The sequence below is a fragment of the Melanostigma gelatinosum genome (assembly GCF_949748355.1).
Source record: "Melanostigma gelatinosum genome assembly, chromosome: 13".
Classification (NCBI taxonomy): Eukaryota; Metazoa; Chordata; class Actinopteri; order Perciformes; family Zoarcidae; genus Melanostigma; species Melanostigma gelatinosum.
Window position 1 is genome coordinate 16979449 of NC_136646.1, and position 26038 is coordinate 17005486.

Here is a 26038-nt window from a genome sequence, read left to right on the forward strand (position 1 = left end):
AATAGTCACCTTTTTTATCATGTTGATGCTGCTGAAATATTGCAGTGTGCATTAACATTAATGTAATCCAATATTCCTGTATACATTTGAGTGTCTAGAGCAGTTTAGTGACCTTGTATTTAGGATAATTTGTCTCATGTGGCTTCAATAAAATACAATTACATCATTGTATTCCATTTCCCTCAAAAGAGAGCTATTCATTTTCCTCTCTTGTCATCCCGAGGCAGATGTTTGCATCCATACAAATGAAGCAGAGTTTATTCTAATTGTAAAGGGCAGTGGGAAACACGAGAAGGTGGGGAGGGGGTGCGCTCATTGCGGTCAAAACAAGACGTCGCCACCCTTCTCTACAGTGCGCGCTCCTTACCTTTCACGCTTTCTACCAAGCGCGTGCACGTACCCCGACCGTACCCCTCCCCTCCCATCAACAGTGAGTCCTTTCTTTCCTCAGCTCGCCAAACACACAGCAGCATCAAGTCGAGTGTAACTAGCACAACGGAAGCACATCATTATTTCTTTCAAAACAAATTACTTTGATTTTCACTTTTTGGGTTGAGGCTCACATATGTTAGAGCCTTTTCCTTCGCCTGGCAAAGTGGCTGAAGTTTGAATACTTATTAAGAGGACGAATGACAAGACTAGTACGTAGGCTGCGGTGTAGATTGCCATAAAGCACGCGTGTGCTTTTATTTTGAAATAAAAGCGGAAACCATCTGTATTTTGTTTTCGCGTACTTCACACGCGTATATACACGCGCGCGCGCGCACACACACTCACACACGTACAAAATACTTGCGGCTGGACGGCTGTCAGCGCACAGAAGATGGTGGCGGCTGCTGCCACTGCGATGCCCACTGCGCCTGGATAAGCACGCACACCAGATTTCATGCAGGTGTCGACGCTGCTGCAGCGCACACGCACACTGGTCAAATCACGGCGATAAGACAATCTCACTTCACTGTGGACGATGCAGGGAATGGAGAGACTGGACGATGCAGCAGCCCTAAGCCATTATTTGGCTGGGGTATAAGTGGAATTCTTTGGAGGTATGGATGTGTTTTCTAGTGTATCCCGTGCAATTCAATTCGAGTGGCTGGATCACGGCCGCGCTCAGCCTTGACCTGTGGGACTCTTGGTGCGGGGGGCGTGGAGCGGAGGTGGAGACCTTTTAATTAGCCCGACTCCCTCCGGGCTTTCGTCGCCTGCCATTTAGAAGGAGGGTTTGAGCTGCCGTGGCCAAAGTTTACTTCAGAGGGGGAAAAAGACAATACTTCATGTAGTCAGCTCAAGGCTGCATTTTCTTTTCTTTTTTCAACCGTCTGGGTGACAGATAATACAGCTAGGAACCGGAACCGGCATGGTCAGCATATCTGGACAATTTCCTTGGGGCGCACTGTGACGATGAATTGGCGACATTTGGTGTGTGACTGTGGAACCCAAAGCTATACCGATCAACGCTGATCCAGGACCGGTTGGTGCATATGCCCTGGACGAGCGCGTTTACACACGAGTCACTGACGGCTAAGCTCTTGCAATACAACTGTTAATCGGGTGTTTTCTGCGCACCACGTCTCATGCGTTTGTCTCCTGCGGACCTGTGTGCACACGATCCCTTGTGGGTTTGGAAACGCAGCGGTTGCGGAGACTCCCGACTAGAAAGTCAGGAAAGGACCGGGCTCCGTCCACGGAAATAGTCGCGATTAGGCCCTGCAGCAAGGAGCGTTTGGGTATAAATAAAAGCGCTGATGTCAGTTTTTGCGCGCATGTTCCTATTATCTGGAGTTGATGCGCGTCGTAAAGTTCAAAGCTGACTTTTGACTGGAGGATGCGTTTTGGATGAAGTTGTGTAGAGTTGTCAACAAAACGTGGTGAATGTATATCAGTAGTTCAACTGAGAGGAACGGAAAACTGAGAATTGACATGCGCACCAGTTATGATAGTACATTGACTGAAGCGGGCTCTTCATCACAACAAGACATTTTATATTCCACACGCAGTTGCGACATCTCAAGGACCCATTGATTCACTTCTTTGGCATTTCAATTTTTTTTTTTTTTAACGTTCCCCGTTTCGCACATTCTTTTGAAATTCTCAGAGTTTTCCTAAATACTTTTCCAATGAGTGATGCAGTGTGTAGGCAGCTGAGTGGGTTTGGAGAGGAACCGAGAAAGCATCGCGTGAACCTTGCAGTCTCGAGTGCGCCAAAACAGACGGGAACGTAGAGGAATGCAGGCACTGACGTCACGAGGGGCAATAATGAGCTTTTCAAAACCTTTGAAAGGTCTGCTGGCGTTTCTACAGCCACTACACTGCTAACTGAGTGGAATTTCCTCAAACGGTTTTTCTTTGTGCTCTCCTTTTAGTTTCTTTTTTTACTTTGAAGAGTAAACAATCATTGCCCTAGTTGTTATACAGCCTCCCCAGACTTGCCTTACTTCTTTATCAACTTCATCTTTGCAATAACTGTCCTTTCTGCGTCGTCTTTGATTTGTTTTGTTTTTGTGATAGATTCAAAAGCAACATGGCATCCCCCCAACATCAACAACTGCTGCCTCGCAACACAGAAGTGAGCTGTGACTCAAGTGGAGATGGAGGCGTCTCAGTGAGGATTGGCAGTAGTGTCAAACACAAGCATGGAGGCGGGCTGCTGGGTTCAATCGGGGGAGGCTTCATGGGGGGATCCAAGCACTGCAAGTACAGCATTTCCTCCAGCTGCAGCTCCGGAGAGTCTGGAGCCAAGAGGCTCGTGGTCAAGAGCAATCGCGCACAGAAGAAGATGCCTCAGCTTTTTGAGAGATCTGCTGGTCATTTCTGGGACCCAAAGTTTGACTCTTCAATCTTGGAGGAGGCCTGCAGGGAACGGTGTTTCCCTCAGACCCAGCGGCGCTTCCGCTATGTGCTCTTTTACCTGGTTGCCGCTGCCCTCCTCTGGGGATTATACTTTGCTGCCAACCCTTCCCGCTGTGACAGGACTGCCTTTCTCCTTCCCACCGCGTCCTTCCTCCTTTTCTGCCTCCTTCTCTTCCTCTTAACTTTTACTGAGCTCTACTCTCACTGCTACAACCAAGCGTCTCTGCTGCTCATCATTGTAACCTTCACCCTGACCCTGGCCCCCCAGATCCAGACCTCAAGCTTCAGGGACCCGGAGACTCCCTCACCTGCACTCGATGTGGAAGAGTTCAGTGGCATGGGACCCACATACAACCTGTCTGATGACAAACCCCCGGGAGGTAACACCTGGTCCCCTTGTCTATCTCCTGTTGGCACCTTCTCCCTCTGTATCGAGGTTCTTCTGCTGCTATACAGCGTTCTCCATGTTCGTCTCTATGCTTCTGTTTTGCTTGGGTTTCTCTACTCTGTCTTTTTTGAGAGTTTGGGCTGGCTGCATCTGACCCAGGCAGGGGAAAGCTGGGGCTTAGCCTCTCAATCAGACTGGGATACGTTATGTTGGCTGGGCCCAGCCAAAGCTCTGCTCCACCTCTGTGCCCACGCCATCGGCATCCACCTATTCATCATGTCTGAGGTGCGGTCACGCAGCACCTTCCTTAAGGTGGGACAAGCTATCATGCACGGCAAAGATCTGGAGGTGGAGAAAGCCTTGAAGGAGCGAATGATCCACTCTGTCATGCCCAGACTTGTGGCTGATGAACTGATGAAGCAGGGCGACGAGGAGATAGGTGATAATTCTGTCAAGCGATACTCCACCAGCGGCGCAGCAGCTGTCATCTCCAGCCCTAAAAACAATAAACGCACGAAAACCTCCATCCCTCGTGGCCAGATTATCTTCAGACCCTTCAACATGAAACGGATGGAGCCTGTCAGCATCCTCTTCGCAGACATTGTGGGTTTCACAAAAATGTCTGCCAACAAATCTGCTCATGCCCTCGTCGGACTTCTAAATGACTTATTTGGACGTTTTGATCGACTTTGTGAGCTCACTGGCTGTGAAAAGATCAGTACTCTGGGAGACTGTTACTACTGTGTGGCTGGTTGTCCTGAACCAAGACCAGACCATGCCTATTGCTGCGTGGAGATGGGCCTGGGCATGATTCAGGCTATTGAACAGTTCTGCCAGGAGAAGAGGGAGATGGTCAACATGAGGGTGGGTGTCCACACTGGCACTATACTGTGTGGTATCCTGGGCATGAAACGCTTCAAGTTTGATGTTTGGTCGAACGACGTCAACCTGGCCAACCTAATGGAGCAGCTGGGAGTGGCTGGGAAGGTCCACCTATCGCAGGCCACTGCTAACTTCCTGGATGATCGCTACCAGCATGAAGATGGACAAGTCATTGAGAGAATAGGACAGAGTGTGGTGGCTGACCAGCTCAAAGGTAGGTGCTCCGTGAATGTATGGCTTAAATGTCCCTGCCAAGTAGAGATGTAGTGAGTTGAGTACATTTAGCATTTGCATTTGCATTGGTAAAGATCGACACTGTGTTTTAGCGTCATGTAACCTTTACAGATGGGCCAGCAGTGCAGTGGTTGGAGTCTGCTACGTGCCCTCTGTGGCGTTGGCATTAAGTGACCGTATCACAGACGGACGCCATCTTCTTTCCCATCCTCTCCTCCACCCCGTCTATTCCTACTCTTTGTTCTCTTGTTCAATTACGCTGCCTTCCAGACGTCCTCAATGTGTCCTGTTCTCTTAACCTCACTGTGAACCCCAGGGATGGCTTTACAACTTAATGCAACTGTCACCTTCTCTAATAGAGGTTTGCCTGCAGCTTTATATTCAACCCTCTAGCTTATCCTCCCTTTTAGTTGCCTCTAAAATTCTTGACTGCAGCTTTTATTTGATACATCAATGCAAATGGTTGTAACTAAATGTTGTCTTAATGGCTCTTTTCGTCATTCAATGTGTAAGTGAAGTGGCAGTGTCTGTCTGAGGCAGTGCAGATGGTGTTCCCCCGCTGCATTAGCATTTCAGGTTTATTTTTGTTTCAATAGATGCTGAAATGTGCTTCCTTGGAGGCTGCATGCCTGATTTTGTACAGAGCAGGCATGGATAAATATCAACCGGTAATTCATGCAATTCGTCTGTGCAGATTAATAGTTTGTGAGCATAAGGTACATGTTATTCCTGCGGGACTCTGCACATATTTCCATTGTTTTGGCCTCGAAGTAAATGCTGTGACCTGTCAAGGAACAAGATGGAGCGAAAGTGCCTCTTGTTTACCAGCGCGCAGGAGTGATTTATGGGCCTGCATTTTCCCCTCATCTGTTGAATTAATGAGTGACTACCACTCTTGCTCTTGTCCTTCTTTATTACATTGTGAGGATAAATGTGTTACCCACAATGTTATCACCACACCTCACCTCCTCCTCCTCTTTCGCCTCCACTTCTTTCTTACCTCCATCATGTATTGAGTTCCCCTCTTCAGATTTATCCTCTCCCTCTAGATCTGCCGTGCCAGTGAGCGCCCGAGCTGTCAGGAGAGTTGTGATCCAGTGTTGTAAAGTTCCCTCCACGGTGTGGCTCAGTCTGGGTTAATCACTTGGTATTGCTCTATTTGCACAATATTGCTCTGACCAAGGCGCTGATTGCTGTGCAGCTCTCTTCTGTGTAGTTTTGATGTCCTTTTTGAGCCAGTGGGATGTTTCACTTTCTCACAAATAGTTTTTGGCTCATGAGTGATTTTTGCAGTTCCACAACAACGTCAGGCTGAGGCTTTAGCGTCACGTTTGTTTTGTCTCATCCTGTAGGTGCACATGTTTAAAAGTGTATACTTATTTTTAGCTTCCCACTGTAATTATAAGCTATTTGTGGCTCGTTGTAGCAGAGAGTTCACACGGGGTGCAACCACGGGTGGTCAGCTGAGTGTTGCAGCTGCATCCTGTTGGCTCCTCAGCACTGACCCCGAGGCCTGTGGGTTTAGTAGGAAACGGAGATGTCGTGGCTCTGTTCACATCCCACTGGGCGATAGCTGGTGTTTGAGGTTGCGTAAGACAGTTTGACAAGATAGTTTTGAGGCTCTAACTAATGACTATTTTAATATTTGCATTACCACTTAATCTGAATTTGTGATTTTTCTGATAAATGTATTCATTGTTTAGTCTGTTTGCTTGACATGCGATTTATTCAATGTCAAATTGGTTGATGAACAAATTAATTATTTCAGCACCAGTTGGCTTAAAGAACAACAGAAAATCTGCATTTGTTGCTTAATCTGCAAATTATTTTCTAAATTTTTAGATCAATCTATAAAATGTCAGAAAATACTGAACAATGACGGTTAAAGTTTGGTCTGGAGATATCAAGTTTACATGATATGAAATGTAGAAAAGCAACAAACCCTCACAGTGGAGATGCTGCAAGTAGAGAATCTTTGATATTTTTGCTTAAAAATTAAATAAATAAATAAATAATCGCGGTGCATCGCAGACTCATTTCAGATGCACAAGAGAGCACAAGACACGGGTTGAGGGGAAACCTGGCGGAGGGGTCGCCTGTAGCCTACGTGTGTGTGTGTGTGTGTGTGCTATGTGTTGCATTTGCAACAGGGACCAAAGTTGTTGTTGTTGCACTCAGGGTGTTGGATATTTTGGACACAGTGACTGGTCTTCACAGGGGAAACAGTAAAGACATCAGAAGAGTACGGAGATCTTTGAAAGTCGTGTGCTGTGAACATGGTTGGGTGCAGCTCTGTCTTTAACCGCAGCCCGTTTGAAGGGTGCACTGAGACAATCTGGGTGTTTGTCTCTATAATGGGCTGCGTGTGAGGCCAGACGTTGTTGTGCATTTTTCCTCTCTGGAAATGGGAGCTCTCATTCCATGGAAAGTACTGGTCTATCTCGTTCCTCATGTGCTTAATGTAGACTGATTGCTCCTGCAGAAGATTATCGCTTCAGAGGAGACTGTCAGTTTGGTCCTATTATCTCTTTGCTGATGACAGAATCCCCACAGAGAGACAGAGGTGGTTCTTCTCTCTTTCAAGCCTTTGTTTCCAGGGGAAATTAAATTGTTTGTGTGCTGATGTTGTCTTAAGGGTTGTGTGTGTTACAATACAACTGGAGGAAATGTAGTCGTTAGAGTCATTACCAGTCGTTGCTTGAATGTGTAACAGTACAGCACTGTTACATATCCCAGCTGCTTCAATTATCTTTGACTACAATGCCAAGACGGTGTCTGAGTGGCAGGCATGAAATCATCTAGAATTTATATGTTTTTTAAATATAAAAATGTATTAAATGATGATGTAATGTGAAAGGGAACGCTTTTGTGTCGTGATGAATCTGCAGAAAATGATCACCTTAATCTGCAGCTCACGCTCAGCTCACTTTACGGAGTGAGTTTCAGACCATTGTTTATCTGTTCAGCCACAACTTCACTGTTCTGCTTCACTCTCACCGCTCTCAACAGCTGGAAATAAGCAACTGTTTGAGGACAAGTTTGCTATAAGTGACAATATGTCATCATTGCTGTGTTCACGACTTGTCTCCACTGCAGCTTTTAAACACTCGTCATGCTTTTGAGAGTTTTTCCTGTTTTGCATGCGTCGTCCTTCCTCTCACCTGCTGTGAATTATTCAGACCCTCGCTGTAATGCAGTGTGAATGAGTGAAAATGTATTAGAAATAAGCCCCTTTCCACTGTACTAATTATGTGCTGGGTTCTCAGTAACCCGCCGCCTCAAGGTAAGGCATGCTCTCAGATTCCATTTGAAATTGTGAGCATGACCTTTTCTAACTTAACTGCTGAGCGAAGCTGTGCCAGGCGGCTACGTACAGTATATCCCATCCCGACCTGCTCGCTCGCCTCTTTGCCCTGCGAGAGATTTATAATATTGCAAGACTGTAATCTCCTTGGCTAAAGTGATTGATGTTCGTAATTCTCCATCATCATATCTTCCCGCACTGGCCTGGTGTTATACCGACCCCAAGAACACACCAGCCACCTGCCAGCCAGTCGTATCACAGCAAACTTTAGTTGATTGCCTATAATGAGGCTGTCATGGCTGTGCTTATTTATGATGAGGCAACAAGAGAGGGTTTCACGTCATGTGGATATTAAAGAGAATCGACAAAGACCAGAGGTTGTGCTGGCTTTATAACGGAAGATAATTTGTATTTTTATCCCGATTCTTCGCCCACCTTTTAAATCTTCAGAACAATAATGGATGAATTACATTAGGACTGATTTGAGCACAGTACAGAATGTAGCTGCAAATGGTCCTTGTGATGGATAGTCTCTCACTCTGCCACTATTACTTCATGATCTGCAGCAGGTATGGTTATCGGGAGAGCCATTTGTATTTTTGGGGAGGCTCACATGCACACACACACAAACTAGACAGGGAAAGTAGATCAACTGCCCTTAACTGTGGTCCAATTCTGGTTTTTGGTCCAAAGGGTTGTGGCACTAGAGAGCAGAACCGCAGCAGCGTTGCCTAACCACCATTAGATTAAGCCACTGTGTGTGTGTGTGTGTGTGTGTGTGTGTGTGTGTGTGTGTGTGTGTGTGTGTGCGCGCTGTCAGTCAACACTCTGCTGTACTTGACAAAAAGTTAAACGATTTGGCTTTACACCCCAATATATCCACAGCTGTCTTCTCCTCCCCCTGTCAACAAATCAAATACCTGGCATGAATTTCGTCTCGACTCTTGAGTCTGAATCAGTGTGCAGAATCAGCGTTCAGCCCTTCTGTAGAAAGACAGAGGGGGGTTGATGGTGAAGTAGAGTGGCTTACTGTAAGGAGGGGTAGACATGGCGCTAAAGCACGGTTGACCTATGGTGGCAGCTGTTGAGATGGTTTATAAAACCAGTGGTAAATGGAACCCAGGAAACTATTACACAACAGACCACGTTCTGTAGCTGCCCTTTCCTCTGGAGGCTGGGAGGGGAAGGTGGCCTGGAACACCGTGTCTCTGCAAGGATAGATTACAGCTGAGAGCGTAATGACATAATACATCGCTCCGCATTGTACAACATCGCCCTGTGCTGCGTGTTATGGTTCAGCACAGCATTGTAGCCTACAGCAACGCAATCGCATCATTTGTCATCTTTGACCTTATCATCATGAGCTTCAGCAGCCCAATGACATGCTCTGCAAACATGGGGCCATTATGGGAAGGTTATTTAAGGTCTATGATCTGGCGATTAGCTGGATTTTATAGCTGCAGTCATTTAAGTTATCTGCTTTGTCACACTGTTTCTAAGCAGGATTTAACTACTTGTACTACTTGTCCAGGAGGACTGTGCAGCAAGCGTATTGACCCAGCAAGCAATAATAGATTTGTACTCGGGTGGTGTAATGACTTTCTGGATCGAGAGCAGAAAACCGGAGAGCTTAAGTGGCCAAGTGAGCTTTCTATTGAACTGACGCTGTTGGAGATTTTTGTCGGAACATCTACGTATCCTGTTGTACTCCACTTCATCCGGACAAGTGTCAGCAGACCCTACAGACCTCCCGGCCCCCCCTATAGGGGACAGCTGTCGTAGTGACTCAATCGTCCTGCCTCTATCTACTCTGACAGAGATGACCCAGGGCGAGGTGGATGACACCGTCTGATATCAGTGCCTATACCGTCTTGTCTGATAAGGAGACACACATGCGAGCAGCTAACACAGCTGAGCCTTTGACGTAGCGGTGGTGTGTGGAGTACAACATGCTACACAACGTGCTGTCTATAGCAAACGCTTTTACACTTTGTTAGGAAACTCCTTGCCTTTTAAGCGCACAAATCAATATCAATGGCAGAAATGACAAAGTATGATGATCTGATGACTTTGTAGTGGACTTCTTAATCCCCTGTGTTTTGTTTTTAAAAGTGTAAAGTCACCTGTTTTCCCATGTGTTTGCGTCTAATTGACAAACGAACAATTTTTGAAATTGGTACAGTGTTGAGTCGGTTCGCTACAGACGGCGTCCGCTAAAGTGGCTGCTGTGCAACGGCTCGGGGCAATTCCTTACCGACAATGGACAACCGGCTCAGATCGGAATTGTGAGTGTTTCACAACATTGTGGGAAGGACCCTACAGAGACTTTACCTTCTTGTTATTGTGTCTCACTCGAGGAGAAGTCTTGTTGTGAAATCTCGCGTCACATCCAAATTTTTGGAAACCAGCTAAATATTCAGCCGCGACGATGAAATTTGCGGATCTGTAAAATGAAGTGTCACCAGAATCTTTTAGATGACACCAAGCTACGCTTTCTGTTCTCCAACGCAAGAAACTCTCACAACCAGGGGCACTCATCCCTCCAACTAGCACGACACCACCATTGTCTTCCTGCAACAAGTCGCATGGCACAACAACAAAAAGCAAAAGGTGAAGAGAAACATGTTTTCTCTCTGGAGGGTCCTTTCGTTGATGTTGCCATACACTTATGATAATAATCTGAGCATGTCCGTGGCAAAAATAAGAACTTTTGGTGGCCATAAATTGACGGTGAGTATCTTTGTTTTCAACCGTTGGTCAGACAAAACAGAGACACTGGACACCAGGAACTTGTGACATTTACAGTGTAAGTCTGCTTATATTACCTTGAGATATCATTGTATGAATCGGCACATATAAAATACTTACCGGTTTCTCCTGGTTATTTTTAGGTCCAGCGGAACAAGGGAGTAACTAGTTTTGTTAAACTGAGAGTATTTTATGAGTACTGGGTACTTACGAGTTATTTTAGAGGTAAGAAATAATTTATACTGTAAGTATTTTACGAAGTACAGGGTATTTTAGAGGAAAGGAGAAACTATTTACACTGTACTATTAAACAATAAAATACTTATAGTATTATTTATTTCTGCTTTCCTCTGAAATTCCCAATTTTTAGTCCCTTGTTCCGCTGCACCTACATTTTTAAAAGAGACTAGAGACTTACCCAAGACCTGCCTTTCCACTTTTACACAGAAATAACCTCAATTTATTTCCCCCCGGTGACTCTGGTATGGTGAAATGGGAAAATAATGTTCTTTGACTCCACATTTCAGCTGCTCCATCAGCTACCATTAAACTGTTTGGGTAATGCAGTGAAGCCATGCATTGGTTTGTTGTGTGGAGGTAGTCATGTGGCAGATATTTACTGTCTAATTATAATGAGCCCATAACTCACAGAAGTTATGAGTAGTGGAGGATGGAGGGAGTGTTGATCTGCAGGATCGTATTAATATCTTTGTTGAGTGTTGTTTCTTATCTTCAAACTACATAGTGTATAATTAGTTTGCTGTTTCCCTCGTAGTGTTTGTAATTACAATATGTATCACGCTGCTAAATAGAGAAAGCATGCAAATATAAATACCGCTAGAATTGGACTCTTTTCATTACATTAGGTGACAAAACTTCATGCTGTTTTGATATGCTTTACTATAATGTAGATTTAATGCAACAAGACGTTAAGGGGTCTTGCCACATAAGTCCTGCAGGCTGAGAGAAAAAACAAAAGTAACAGAAAAAGGAGATAAGAGGAAAGGGTTTGCGAGACAGAAAGATGGAGAGTTGTCCCATGAATTTCATCCTATTTAGGCCTTTTGTGTGGCTCCAGCTGGCTCCACAGTCATAACACCAGCCTCAACACATGAAAGAAGAGATTTCCCATCTGCGGCAACACACACACACACGCGCACACACACTTACTTAGGTTCTGCACCCTGAGCCCACCAAGGCTAATTGCCATGGCAACAGGCTATTGAAAGGGGCGTGGGTCAGCTGGTCACTGGAGGCTCTTTTTAGATGGAAGGACTGGTGCTCGGACTGGGAAAGAGGGGCCACATTGAGTGTGTTCAGCTGAAGCTCTGGCTTTCATATTGAGGTAAAATCCAAGCGAAGGCCTATTTTTGTGCGAGCCCAGCAGGAATAAGGCGAACACGTGCAGCCACTCTTCACCGCTGCAGCTCGAAAGGACTCCTACACAGATGCAAACTGCACACATTCTGACTCTCAAAGAGATGTAAACCTTGAAAAAGTGAAAGAAATGTATGACAAGGCATCTCTGTGTGTCTTTCTCCTGATGTTTCTATCTTGCTGTATTAGATCTCTACTTGTGCAGTGGGGGTTGAGATGCGCATGGGGCTGAGCTTGCTCTCCTCGCGGTTGTGCAGATGCTCGAGTGATGAATTGCTGTCATGAGTCATTGATGCATCCTTAGTTTTTTTTCCTTTGTTATCAAGGGTAGAGAAAACGCCAGCGCGCCTGCTAACAGACACACAATAGCTTTTACTGACACTGGCAGATGGAGCTGAGTCTTAAGGTGACACACACGATAACCCCCCTCCTACGCACACCCACACATTCACTTGCACAAACTAACTTTATACACTTTGCGTTCCGATACATTCAATTCAAACATCCACTTATGCAGCCGCATCCTGTCTGTGTTTTTCAGATGGCATGTTTGCATAGACAATGGCTTTGAGTGGTCAAACAACCCTCTCTTGGCTTTTTGTTATCAGACTCAAGATGACACGCACAGGAACCCCCTCCCACCCTCCTACACACACACACACACACACACACACAGACTCACTTTCTGTACTTTGCAATCAAGTACACTAAATGCAAACACCCACACATGCAGCTGTGCCCTGTCCGTGTTTGTGTGCTGTAGTGACTCGTTAGTGTGCACAGCGGGAGAGTGTGTGTGTGATTAATGCCTGTGTGAATTATGAATGAGAGAAAATGACTGGGGAGCCAGTCCATCCTGAAGCCTGCTACTTTTATCTTTAGTTATTGTCTTTGGCTCACTTCTGACCCCCCTGCACCCGGTCTCCTCTCTTCTTTTATTTACTCTCCTATAATCTTTTCTGTTCTCATTATCTGTAGCTATTAATCTACTGCAATCCTTCGTGTCCCTTATTATTGAAAATAATATCGAATTTTGTTTTGAGGAAGTGAGCGTGTTCGTGGGTATCGTCGAGCTCAAACAATCCATCAATTAGTCGAGTGACAAAAACGGATGGGATGACAGTTCTGTTGTTTTGTTGATGACCAAAACCGGGATGAATAAAATATGCCGACAATTAACTTTTTGTATTTGAGTTTTTTTTGCGATGCCTGGGCCTGTGACCCTGCTTTTGACCCAAGCGGTCTTGTTCACAAATGAGGATGAAGTGGAGTGTGAGATCGAGACAAGTGGTCAGAGTAGAGCCACTGCTCCTTTGCGGGGTCAGTTGAGGTTGGAAAGATTCTGTATCTTGTCTGTCCTGGAAAACACCTTGGGGTCCCACAGGAAGAACTGGAAAATGGAGGATTGGAATACTTCTACTGTTTTCTTATTGGCTGACATCCATTAATACTAATATATCGTCCACAAGGTAATATTAGCGGCGCTCTAGGTGTGGCTGGTTCCTGAGCTCCCTGCCTCAGGCTCAACTCCCTCTGTTCGCTTCATTTGGGGACCTCCCTCCTGTGTGGCCTCCAGCTATCAGCTGCTCCTCTATCAAAGTACTTTATAGCCCCAGGAATCCCCCATGCTGTCACGCCTAAAGGCCAATCTCTGACTTACTGCGTATATGTGTGTGTGTGTGCCTCTTCTCCTTTCTGCCTCCCTGTCCCCTGTTTTTTCTTTTGTTTTCGTACCATCCATCTTGCTGCTGTCTCTTTCTGCAACTCTTGAGTCAGAGTGCTGCCTCCACTGTTTTGTAAATGACACCTTCATCAACAAACATGACAGCAATGCTCCTCTTAACAGGCTGCAGATCAAATAGTTTCCTGAACTCCTTTCTGTGCTTGACCGTGAGATTTAATGAACCCGTCAATTCCGATTTTTAGGTCAACAGTGCAAGCAGTCATCAGCATACATACAAGTTGTGTCTCTGTCTTTGGCAGAATATGATTCAGGGGTTCCTGTGGTGGTCTGACATTCTGTCCTCCTGTCATTGGCCTGCTTCAGATAAAGTCCTCAGGGAGTGGCGCAGTGCTCAGCAGAAGATCCAACACATTTTCTTCATCAACCCCCATAGTGAAGATGCCATTAGTCAAAATGTTGAGTCAGCAGAGTCTGTGGCATAGAGCAGAAGGCAATGAGAGGTGGCGCATGAGAAGGAGGGAGACGTTTGTCTGCGTTGCCTGTTTGCTTTGATAATTTACCCAGAGTCACAAATTCTGTCACTGTTTGACCGATGAGCGAGCGACGCTCAGGACTGCAGGTCAACAGCATCTCAGGCCCAGATGATACAGCTTGTGACTCAATTGAACAGAACATCATACAAAGACCTGCTTGTAAAAGTAATTATTAGCAGAGATTTTAATCAGAATTTGTAATGTCCCGGGCTTGAAGTGAGAGTCCTAGATGCCTAACGCTAAATAAATAATTTAATAAAAAGTAATTGTGTTATTTGAAATATGCATTATGACAAAGCTAAAGATATGGCTTTTCTTTTCATAAAAACGTTTTCTTATCCTGCCAAAGTATTTAAACTGCAGAGCGGTTCAAACTTTGTCTGATACATTGTATCAAAATAAATGAAAAATTGAACAAAGGTGATTTCATTTCTATTACAAAACAACAAGCAAATCGCCACGATAAAGAACATTTCAACTGAAAATCTTTGACGCAAATGGAGCAGGAAAAGATTTTGGAGGGGTGTCAACTGTGTATCTATTGTTCTGCCAGCAGACCATGGCAGCCTGGGAATGTCAAGGATGGAAGGACCAAAGACACAGAATCCAAATCGAGTGCAGAATGTACACGAGACAGACGCAGCCAAGCGAGAGTTAAAGACTTTGGAGAGATGTCAAGTGTTTCTATTGTCGTTTTTTGAGTGAGCCACGATGGGGCCGGATTGCAGCCAGGAAGAAAACACACGAGCCAAACATGGAGCTTTTGTTTTGGTGCCACCCCTGTTTACAGCATTGAGGGACAGAAATAGGGGAAGGACGTTTACAGATGTTACTGATTGCAATGGGAAGAGAGACCTCAGCATGGCTTGTTGTTTGTGTCTCAGTAGAGAAGTGCTGTGACGTAGTTCACAGTTAAGAGACGTGTTTTTGTCCCAAACCTGGAAAGCTAATGCGCTGAGAAAGGCCAGGTGGTGTCCAGGACTTGATGTCTCTTTTCATGGCTTATACAACTCGTTCCAAGAGCTCACTGTGGGTTATCTCTGGTGTTTGTGAAAAACTGTATTGGTTCAGCTGCGCCTCAAGAGAGAGTTTGACGTGTTCACAGAAGGCACAACTTCAGTTGTATCCAGATAACACCTTGTTTGTCAAATACCAGTGCTCTACTGCAGTAGTTCCCTGCAGTTTGTGCCCCCTAAAACAAAGAAAACATACTTACAACCCATCATTATCAATTACATGTCAACCAATTTGTGTGCACACATTTGTTATATGAAAAAAAGTCCCAATGAGGTAAAAATGACAGCAATTACAAGAAGTAAAGGTGTCTTAAAGATGTTTTTCTTCAGCTAATCATCTTGCAGCCCCTTGTTGGGGGTCTTGGCCCTGAGGATGGGGAACCACTCTTCTTGTGCACCAGTGGGACTAAATAATGTTAGGCAGCAAACAAGTACAATAACTAAAGAAGAAGCAGGAACGCTGTGACACTGTGACATTAAAGGGTAGAAATGAGAAAATCATTGATCCGCTTTGGGGAGATTGTTATCAATAAATCTCATAATTATGCTAATAATTCTATTTTGCATCCTCAACATATTATTACGATGTAGTAATTTTCTGCATTTTCAATTGTGAATTAATTTAATGACAAAATAACCAGATGAGAGCTTTTTAGGGTAATCTAGTGAATCCTCATCAAATTGATGCTAAAATCTATCAGCCCAAATAAAAAGCAGTCCTTAACCGACAATAGCCTGTTTCAACCGGAGATAGAAATATGATACAGATAGAAACAGCAGGTCACAATGTTTACAGGTTGACAAATCTGTGTTGTTATACAGTTCTACTATAAATCCATCAGAGGATTACTTAAATGATACATATTGGGCATTGATACAGTTGTTGGCTCCATGCACAGTGTGCTTATAAGCACACACAATCTACATTTAAAACAATCAGCATTTAGCTCAGCCTGCTTGTTTATGTACGTAGTAAACTGAGCAAAGTGTGAAACATCCTGTCTTCTATGTTGTTCATCATACTTCTCTTCTTGACTCAGACGGAGGAGACGCTGCCCAAATTTAACATTGTGAATAATTCTGCTCATTTTCTTGCGTGCCCTTTAATGCTTTAGACATAACGGCTCAGCAGAAGTGTTCAGCTGTAAAAAAAAAAAAAAAGGAAGGTCAGAGATGACGGTGTGAGTCCCTTGATGATTCCTTATGAAGAATGTAGATCGTCTTTCATGCTTTCTGACTGAATGGGTTCACTCATAAACAGCACACAACTCACAGACTCACTCTCGCCTCCGCTTCTTTCATCTCTGCTATCTTATCTCTGCCTCCTCTCCTCTGCAAAACCATGCCAGGGTAATGAAGTCCGCCTAAACAGCCTGTCGTACTGGACAGGTTCCCTTTATGTTCCTGCTGCCCTCTTCCCCCGATAGGGACAGCAGGATGTACAGTATATCCCGGTGGGGGAGGGTGGGGGCTGCTCGCTGGCATGGAGAGCTGTCCAGCCGAGCAATGCTAGTTTCTCTGCGCCACCTGCTCCTCTACCCTCCTGCTCCAAAATCTGGCCCTGGAAGGCAAACCTGTCATTATCAGAAGATAAGGCGCATGATATGTTTGTGTTAATGTGTGTGTGTGTGTGTGTGTGTGTGCTGATCCAAGCATTTCTGCCAACTCTCCTTCCCTCACCATTGCCCTCTGTGTTCTGCTGCTTTTAGTAAACCTCCCCAGGACAGCAGCATTGGCTGTTCACTGCCATTTGAGTAGTAAGTTGAATTTGAAAGCAAAGGTGTTTCTGTGAGATAAACGACCAAAAACGTACAGTATTTTTACACACACTTGAACTATTCTTCTCTTCTTCAGTTCTGTATCCCAACGGTCAAATTCTTCATCTTCTTTTTTTCTTTGACAATTTAGCCTTCCATTCTTTATTCCCTCTTTTTGTGCGTGTGTCAATGTAAAGATAGATTGATAGACAGATAGACAGACAGAAATACAGAGACACTTTTAGTGTCCTCTATATGTCAAGGAATAATTGATGTCACTTTGTGACAGACAGTTAGTGTAGCAGCCAGGCTTTTCGTACCTGGTCTTTTGCGTTCCAGCTAGTTGTCCATCTTTCTCGGGCCAGATCGAAGGTTATATTGGTAGTGTCGGATATGCCCGCTGCAGTCAGAACTTATGTGTTGTCGCCACCTTTTTATCTGTTTGTTCGGCGCACCCAACCTCTGCACTGAACTCCTCTGAGCATCATGCAAAGAGAGGTTCAGGGGCGGCTGCAGTCCCTGGAGAGTGTGGACGTGCCGCGAGGAGGTGAGAGAGGGAGGAGTAGAGGTGATGGTGTTATTTGGTTGCAAAGTGCTTTTCTCATGTTGCTCTCCTCTGTCCGGAAACAAAAGGGCCTGGAGAGGGAGATAATATGAGTGGGCTCTCATGGGGAAAGGTTGTCTACCTGTCAGCTGATAGCACTGGACAGGACACTTCAAGTTGCTATAGAGGCTTCCACTAATGATGCTCTTCAATTAGCCCAGGGTCAACAGACATGGAGAGCGGCAAACACACGTACGTGTACTTGTATCGCAGATCATCAAGAAGATGTGCACAGACTGGCCGATACGTAGTCGGACACACTCGGCTAGAAAGAAACAAGCATGAAGTTTCCTGACCTTTTCCCCTGCCACAAGGCCTTTAGGGCCCAGCTGTTCTGATGATGTTGGAACCTGTTGAAGGGGACATTGGGGCCAGCTGCTGGTCAGGCCAGGTTATCAGAGCCACAATTCACGACCTATGACAACAATGTCATTTCATCTACCACAAGGTTGGATTGTTACGATGAGAGATTGTCCCCAGAATTGCCAGAAACAAGCGGACAAACATCTGCAGACACTTGAACTCCTATAACCCCCTCACACAAACAAACACAGATAACATGCTGTGCACCTTAGCAAGCAACCCTGCAGTCGATTTATCTTGCTCTTCTCTGGCTGTCAGGACTCTCCCTGAAACAAACTGTCCGCAAGATGTGATCCATCTAATATACATGCGCGTTAACCTCTGAAAGAGACGGCCATGGATTCCTGTCTGTTCTCTGCTTTCGTCTGACAGAAGGGGAGCACTGAAATGTCTGAAATCAAGCCAGCAACACATTTATTTTGATGTAAGTCAAAGCCAAACATGAGGTGACGGGAGGGTAGACTGCAGCTGATCTCCCGCCCCCTCACTCAACAACAGCTTGCTGTGGTTTCCTTCAGTTTTGAGAGTTTTATTTATGAGTTTTGACAACATTTTTTTGTTCCACCTCTTATCCAGTTTAGTATTCATGTCTGGTATCTTGTTTGCAATTGACTTTGGGGTTGTTTTTTTTAAATATTGAGTCATTATTGTTTGATCCACTATCAAATGTTCTGCTCTAGTAATGTGTTGCTGTGTGTGTTATCTTGCTTGAAACACTTAATTATCTTTAATAAGCTGTTGGGGAATAGAGGCAGAATGGTTCAGTGGTTTCTGTTTAGTCTGATTTGGCTCTGTCCCCGTCATATACAGTTGTATTGTTACTCAGCAGGCACCATTGTTTTTACAGCAGATATATGTTTTGCATTAATCGTGACTCTAAATATATTAACAAGTAACACAGCGTGACTCACATACTTTGGAAGCTTTGTGTTTTAGCCTGAAACAGACATGACCGTCTTTTTGACTCAAAAAAGAGAATCTGGCTTTTAGAAATCGCTGTGAACAGACAAGAGAGCGGCCCCATCAACGCAAATCTCTGCCCACGGTCATGGGGAAAATGAGACATCGTTTGACATTTTCTTTGCTGCTCTACATACGTCGTTTCAAGATATCTTTACCTGTTTTGCTTTTAGAAGACACTGTGTTGAGGGAAAGACAGAAGACAAAAACAGAAACCAAGAGAAAGGGGGGGGGGGGGGGGGGAGCAACCCTGTTGACCCATGAGCAGAAGCAGAAGTCACTGAATGTCCTGGTGGGAGGCAGAGAATGATTTGATTAGCAAACTAATGAAATCAGTCAACGCAGTGTGTGAGTATTGTGTGTGTCTGTGGATCTCCCTTTGACACACAGTCACACTCACACATTTTCATCTTTAGAGGCAGTCAAAGATTCCTCTTCTTGCGGCTGTGTCATTCTGCATCACTGGTGCAGGGAATTAGTTCTTTGTGACTGCTGTTTACCGCCTTCGCTTCCCATCCCTGAATCCTCATCCATCTGGCTGTCGACCCAGCTACAGCGCAGCCGTCCATCCACACCTCCGCTCGCTCTGTGTGCTGTATATGTATTTGACTGGGTGTGTAGGTGATTGGAGGGGCTGTTTTTCTTTATATATATATATATATATATATATATAGATGTATTTGTATATATGTGTGTGTATATTTGGCCCTGGCCTGTTGTGTCTGAAACTCTTACTGTCTCTCATGAGGACCTCAAATTCATGCATGTGCACATGCACCTATGGGATACATTTATGAAAGATGAATTATCTCATTACAGAGAAAAATAGATTAATCATGATATATATGGGAGGATTTCAGCGCTTCTATACAGAAGTCCTTCCTCAGGCTATGGAGTTGAATTAGGTGTGATGAGGAGGGTGCAAAAGAAATGACAATGGCTCTTCTGTCTAATTCTAGAGAAAGAAAAAACATACAAAACATTGCACAGATGCATCACACATCTTTTCGATGCATATGTTTATGGAAACAAGAATGAGTCATGTGTGACCTTGGCTTTTTCATCTCGCACATATTGATATTCTCTGCGTCTCCCTCTCTTTATTCTACTTTCATGCGAGAACCTGCTGACATGATTCACTGGGTACTGAGCCTAAAACAACTCCCCAACCACCAAACAGAGATGACTAAACCCAACTCAGGCCTGTTCCAGTTTCATCTGAGAGTAACAACTGATCTGCCACTGACATCTTCCTCTCCCTCTCCGTTTCTGTCCCTCCAGGCCTGAAGACCTACCTGATCTCCAGCAGGAAGGTGGAGCCTCCCTCTCTCTGCAGCTGCTCTCAGTTGGGTTTAGCGGGGCCTGAGCTTGCAGATCGTCGGAGCCCCACTTCCAGGGTGCACACACCTGATGGAGCCCCTGCAGCCTGCAGCCTGCCTCCAGACAGTGCTAAGGTAAATGCACACTACCTCTGAGAAAATAATATGAAACATCAGCCATGTTGTTGAGGAAGTGGGATCAGTCTTTTTTTTTGCAGATCAATATTGCCTGAGGCAGAAAACTGAGCTGCAAGTTCTGCTACAGCCTCTTTGATATTCATCTTTTTGCTCTCTGTGTACTTTTGTTTATATGGGTGTATCAGAAGCTTTAATATTTTCATTTTTTTTTTTGTTGCATGCAAGTAGCTTCCTTTTTGTCTTGAGTGGAGGAAATGAAAAAGAATGTCTTTCACCCCTGTCATTGCCATGCATCTGAATCGTTAAGATCATAAAAGGCAGGGTTGGTAATCTTCATCAAATCTTTTTGGGTGCTATTTTTGTTACAATTCTCACGACATCCCGACAGCAATGAATCAAATGCCTCGACAAAAAGAATGGGGTGACTGTGGCTATCGCAGGACTGTAATAAGCCCGTTCAATCATTTGATTCGGTCCAAATGTAATAATTGGACGAGCTACATGGTTGCATGCCTGCTTGCGACTAGTCTGTCCATGCACAGTCTTCCTCAAACTGCTCGCTTGTTTTTCTTTTACTTTCATTGTAAAAGAGTTGTCAACATTGGTCTGGGGTTTTCAGTCGGATCATTATAAAAGTCGAGTGTACTCTTGCTAGTAATTACATGGTCTTCACCTTGGGTACCCTGCATGGTTAGAACATCTTTGTTTATTTCTATCTTCACTTTTGGTGCGTCTGTTTGCATCCACACATGCCTCCATTAGTGTCGTGCCTCAGTCCTCATTAAATCCGTATTGTAAGAATCTAAGAACAAAACAAGGAGATCTTACTGATTCATTTGATTAATTAGGCAATGAAAAGCGCTGTTCTCTCCAGCAGGCAGTCTATATATTAACGGATCCATCATCATGCTCTGCTCATCAATCTAGAAAATATCCATCCACTGTGTCCTCCTTAACTCTGCCTTCAAGGGAAATGTCTGATTTGCTTCCAAATCATACCACGAGGTCATGGATTCACAGAAACTGTGCAACGCATTATTCCCTTATAATTACCCTCAGAACTCGGCACCACTGTGCCTTAAATTCACCCCAATTAATCCTCATTTCACTGTACACATGTGCACCCCATTATCCCTGCACAGATCTTTCAGATCTCTGCCAGGCCAGGTGGCGGGGGGAGGGGTACTTGGGGGAGCAGTGGGGGTCCTCAGTATGGTGATGAGCTCAAGCAGGGAGATGGGAGGTCCTTCTTCTCGATTCTTTCTGCCTTCATCTGACGACTCCTCCATTTACAGCTTTTCATCTTCAAGCGTGGCTCTCACTTATATACAGATATGGCTCACACTGAAGGATCACACTTTTAAAAATCTTCAAAAAGGCTTAATGACTTTTGACTTTGTGAAAGGATTCATAGGGCAGGTGTGGTAATCCATGTTTGCACATTTAATGCAGCATGCAGAGTGTATTGCGACCGAGACAAGACCAAGACTTTAAGGGCCAAAGGTCAAGACCAGGACCAAAACCTCATGACAACTTGAGATAAAATGTAAAACATGCAAACCACAGGCACTACTCAAATTGATCTGAAAGATCCACATTCCCATAAAAACGTATGAAGATTATCTTCATTCACTTCTTTTATTTTCATATATATTTATGTGTGTGTGTGTCAGTGTGCATTAAAAAATGATTGATAAAAAAATCAAAGCGAATTTTAGAGGTGAATTTTATTTGTGGGGGTTTTCTTTTGTTTTCTATGCGCGATCACAGTAATATGTTTATAAATAAATCAGACAATGTACAGGCAAGTTCATGATACCTGCACAGTCGTGGCCTTGTGTCCGAGAGCGAAACAAGACAGAGTAAAAATGTGGCCCATTCCGAGACTGAGACCTTCAAAAAGTGCTCTTGAGAGCGGCCTCTGGTACTAAAACACCTCTGGTGTGTGTGTTGGCTTCTCAATATTTCACAGTGCCTTGCACATGTCGGTGACATTCGTAGCACAGTTTAACTGTCACACAAATCTCTTCCTCATACACACACTCTTTCCATTCTGTTTGAAGAAGATGAGCTGGATGAAAATAAAGACCTTGAGTCTGTGTAGACTTCTTCATCGTCTCTTGTTTACTTCATCTCTTTCAGTCTTTCAGTGACTGCTGCCGCTCTTGTTAGCATTGTCATCGCTGGAATAAGTAATGTTGAGCTAATACAGATTTGTAAGAGGATAGTAAGACTCGTCACAGCATCCTTAGTTTGCGTTTAAATGGCAAGTTTTCTGATGAATGTTTTTTTGTCATCTCTCTTTTGTCATTTTGTCGTCCCTCAAGACTCTCGGACTCGATCTCTGCCATCCTTTCATGTTTTTCTCTCCTTACATGCTTTCTTTGATCTGTATCTCTCAATGTATTAATTGTCTTTCTTCGTTCCTGCCCCCATATGTTTCACGCCCCCAACCTCTACCTCCCTACAGTCTCCTTGTATATCCTGCAGTGTGGTACTGATGCCAGGGGAGGATCAGGTTCTGGAGGAAGCAACTGTGCACAATGGCTGCCCTGACGACCACAAGACCATCATTAACAAGGTTCGTCTGTTATTGTTACCTTCACCAGAATGATAATACTCTAAACTCTTTATCTAAGATGCTGTTTGACTTTTCACAGTTTGAACAACAGTTTGGCACTATTGATGTATGTCCAGTGTAGTATATTTTATGTAGTTATTTGCCGTCACTTACCTATGAAATACTGGGGCATCGTGAACCAATTCTACATTTACTCTTGCCCAGCAGCAAAACGATGGACTTAAAACTCGTTCAAAGAAATAGAACTCCATGAGTCGCAGATAAAGGGTGTCACACACATGCATTGACATTGGTGCAACTGTAGCACACTCTTTAGCTTTATATTTCATATTTAGACGACTTCTTATCAGTGTTGACCCTGTTTCCAAAGCAAAAATCCATTACCCATGTTTTTTTTGGGGTGAAAGTCAGGTTATGTCTCCCCTGTCTTTTTCACCTTTAGGACATTCCAAATCTGAAGTGTTCCCCAGCTGTTTCTGCAGGGCGCAGCCCCAAAACCCTAAACGGCCTGCTCAGTCCTCAGCTGGAAGCCTTAAACAACAGCCAGACGTCCCTATGTGAGATGCTGCAGGAGAAGGAGAAGAAGACGTGGAGCGGAGGAGCCATGGGCATGGACCATTCAGCGCTCATCCCGCTACGCTCCAAGAACTTCAGGGAGAGGAGCGACGCTCACTTTGTGGACGTTATTAAAGAAGACAGGTTGGATCCCGCTGCTTACTGATGTTATCATCCAGAATTTAACTCATGTTAAAATTAAATTAAACTTATTCGATATTATTGGAGCGGCCCCGATGAGGCTGTCGAGCCCGGCTTTCGAATTACCTAAAAATAAATACAATAAACAAATCTTGCGACATTTAAACGTACATTCGACGATCAGGAAGTCAATCTTGATTTTTAATGTCAATTTTCCAGAAAGTTTCAAGTTAGTTGATTGTCATGTGTAAAATCTAGGATGAACAAAATTGATACTGACTTTCCTCTCTGCCTGTTACAGCCTTATGAAGGACTATTTCTACAGACCGCCCATAAACAAGCTGAGCCTCACCTTCCTGGAGAGGAGCCTGGAGTCTGCTTACCGGATAAGCTACCAGGAGGAGGTGTGTGAGCGTGGTTGTGAGAGCTGCTTTTGTGCATGACATAATGGTGCATGCGTGCCTGTGAGTTTAATGCGTGTACATGCATCAGTTTTTATTTTCGACATTATCCTTGAAGCTTAAAGTAGTTGTCTTAAGTCTTTCTGTGAGTTTTACAACTGTCAGAGACAACCAGTGTGTTTTTGGAATTCCAGTCATCCCAACTCTGCTGTCTCCACCAGCGAGCGTCTACCTGTATTTGTGCGCGTCTTTCTGCCGGTTTGTGTTTCTCTGCGAGTCTGTGCATTGTCTGGGAAGCCTGTTTAGCACTGCGTTATGACCAGACTGGGCAAGACTGCGGCAAAGAGAAATCACTGCAGGACCTTAAAAGTAGTTTTGTGTTAGTTTGTGATGTCCTCTGCTGGTGTAACCTCAGAAGTGCATCTTCATTCTTCGGGCTGCAACTGTTGCTCCATCAAGTAATCAAGAGTCTGAGTCAGTGACTTGGGAATAGGGAGACACTTACTTAAGTCATTGAATTATCATTGATTGTTGGTTAATTTATTTCCAAGTCATCCTGAAGGGTGAGACTTTTTTGGTCATGCATTTGTGCAGCTGCCGTTTGGTTGGATTTCACTGACTACTCTTTATGAATGCCTTATTTGTATGTTTATTTATATTCTCATGTATTTTTTAATTTTTGCTATGTTTTTCCCTCCCTCTCTCTTTCCCTCCCAGGTGGAAATCCAGGCACCAGTGCAGACTTTCGCCAGTCCGACATTCAGTTCTTTCCTCGACATGCTGCTGTGCTGTTCAGTGTTTCTGGCTCTCTCACTGGCCTGTTTCCTTCGACCGCTTGTTTCCCAGCAGAGTTTGTCCACACCAGCACTCAGTCTGACAGCTGTCGTCGCCCTGTTGGAGGCTCTGGCTTTGCTGTTTGCTATACGGTGAGACACTGAAAATAAAGTACGAGTCTTAACCTTCGGGCCCATGGGCTAGATCCAGCCTGCGAGACAATATCAGAAGAGATTACTGGAAGATGGATGTTTTGTAAAATAGTGGTGTCTTGTAATCCCATGTGGGATGGAACAGAAGTTTGGCATGACACAGAAATGAAAAAATAAACGACTTGGATCATTAGTTTCCATGATACTCGTGTGGCCATATTGTTGATGGTCATGTGCTTTCTAATGGGGAAATAGAGCAGGTGGTGTGTTTTCAGGCAGTTGGAAAGCGGAGGAAAAAGATGGACAAGGGGTGACGAGGCAGATAACATGTTGACATGGATACTTATTTGGCTTAAAGGGCAAACTCAGGTAGGGTGTATTAGAAATAAGGGGCCCTGGAGCAAAAATGCCTTTTAAACATAAATATATTTGTATTATCTTGATGTACCCACTTTGAATACAACTCAAGGTGTAGACAATCATGTCTGAAATCAGGCTGGGATCCGACAGGACACTCAAGTATCTGATAAACACTTCATGAATCTCTTATACATCATAATAATCTCTTTATAAATCACATGATATTGTTTCTCCTCTCCAGTATGGCTTTCTACCTGGACAGTGTGCTTAATTGCACTCGGGTGCTGATGACAGCCATTTCAGGCTGGATAGCGCGTCACTTTATAGGAGCCGTCCTGGTCTCCCTGCCCACTGTGGCTGTCTTCTCTCACGTCGCCTGTGACATGCATCTCTCCATCCAGGTGGATTTGAAGTTTAATATTTTTGGCATAATAGTCTTTTAGTTGTTGGTACAATATGTTAAATTGCTAAAAGTCATTTGAATTTATGTGATAATCTTCTGGGCTATTTTGACTAATGACTCTGTGCCCCACATTTTCCCCAGTTCACCATGTTCATCTGCTGCGCTGGCATCATAGCTATCATTCAGTACTGTAACTTCTGCCAACTCAGCTACTGGATGCGCTCAGTTCTAGCCACTTTGGTGGGACTAGCACTGCTTGCCTTGCTCTTCGGCTCCCCCTGCAGGTATGACATACTCGAGATAATGAAAGGAAAGATTATGTAAAATGTGATATAATTGAATAATGTGACGACACTGACAACTTTCAAGAAAAGAGCACAAGTTTATGTTGGATAGTGCTGAATTTATACATGCACTTGATGCATTAATTAGGAATATTTGTGTTTTTATCTCTTCTAGTGTTGCTAAGAGTCTGTTTTTCTGGTAAGTGCAGTGATTATTGTAAGAGTTAGTT

General features: G+C 44.3%; 1 protein-coding gene across 1 annotated transcript in view; it reads left to right on the forward strand.

Annotated features, from left to right (window-relative positions):
* Window positions 1-2521: 2521 nt before the first annotated feature.
* Window positions 2522-26038, forward strand: part of adcy9 (adenylate cyclase 9) — a gene marked incomplete at its 5' end in the record, with an annotated part of 28332 nt that continues 4815 nt past the window's right edge. The window contains 9 exons of the mRNA XM_079281156.1: window positions 2522-4334; window positions 19982-20154; window positions 22628-22738; window positions 23181-23437; window positions 23736-23838; window positions 24553-24761; window positions 25363-25522; window positions 25666-25808; window positions 25984-26007. Of these exons, the coding sequence (XP_079137282.1) occupies window positions 2522-4334; window positions 19982-20154; window positions 22628-22738; window positions 23181-23437; window positions 23736-23838; window positions 24553-24761; window positions 25363-25522; window positions 25666-25808; window positions 25984-26007 (2993 nt within the window). The remainder of the gene's footprint in view (window positions 4335-19981; window positions 20155-22627; window positions 22739-23180; window positions 23438-23735; window positions 23839-24552; window positions 24762-25362; window positions 25523-25665; window positions 25809-25983; window positions 26008-26038) is intronic.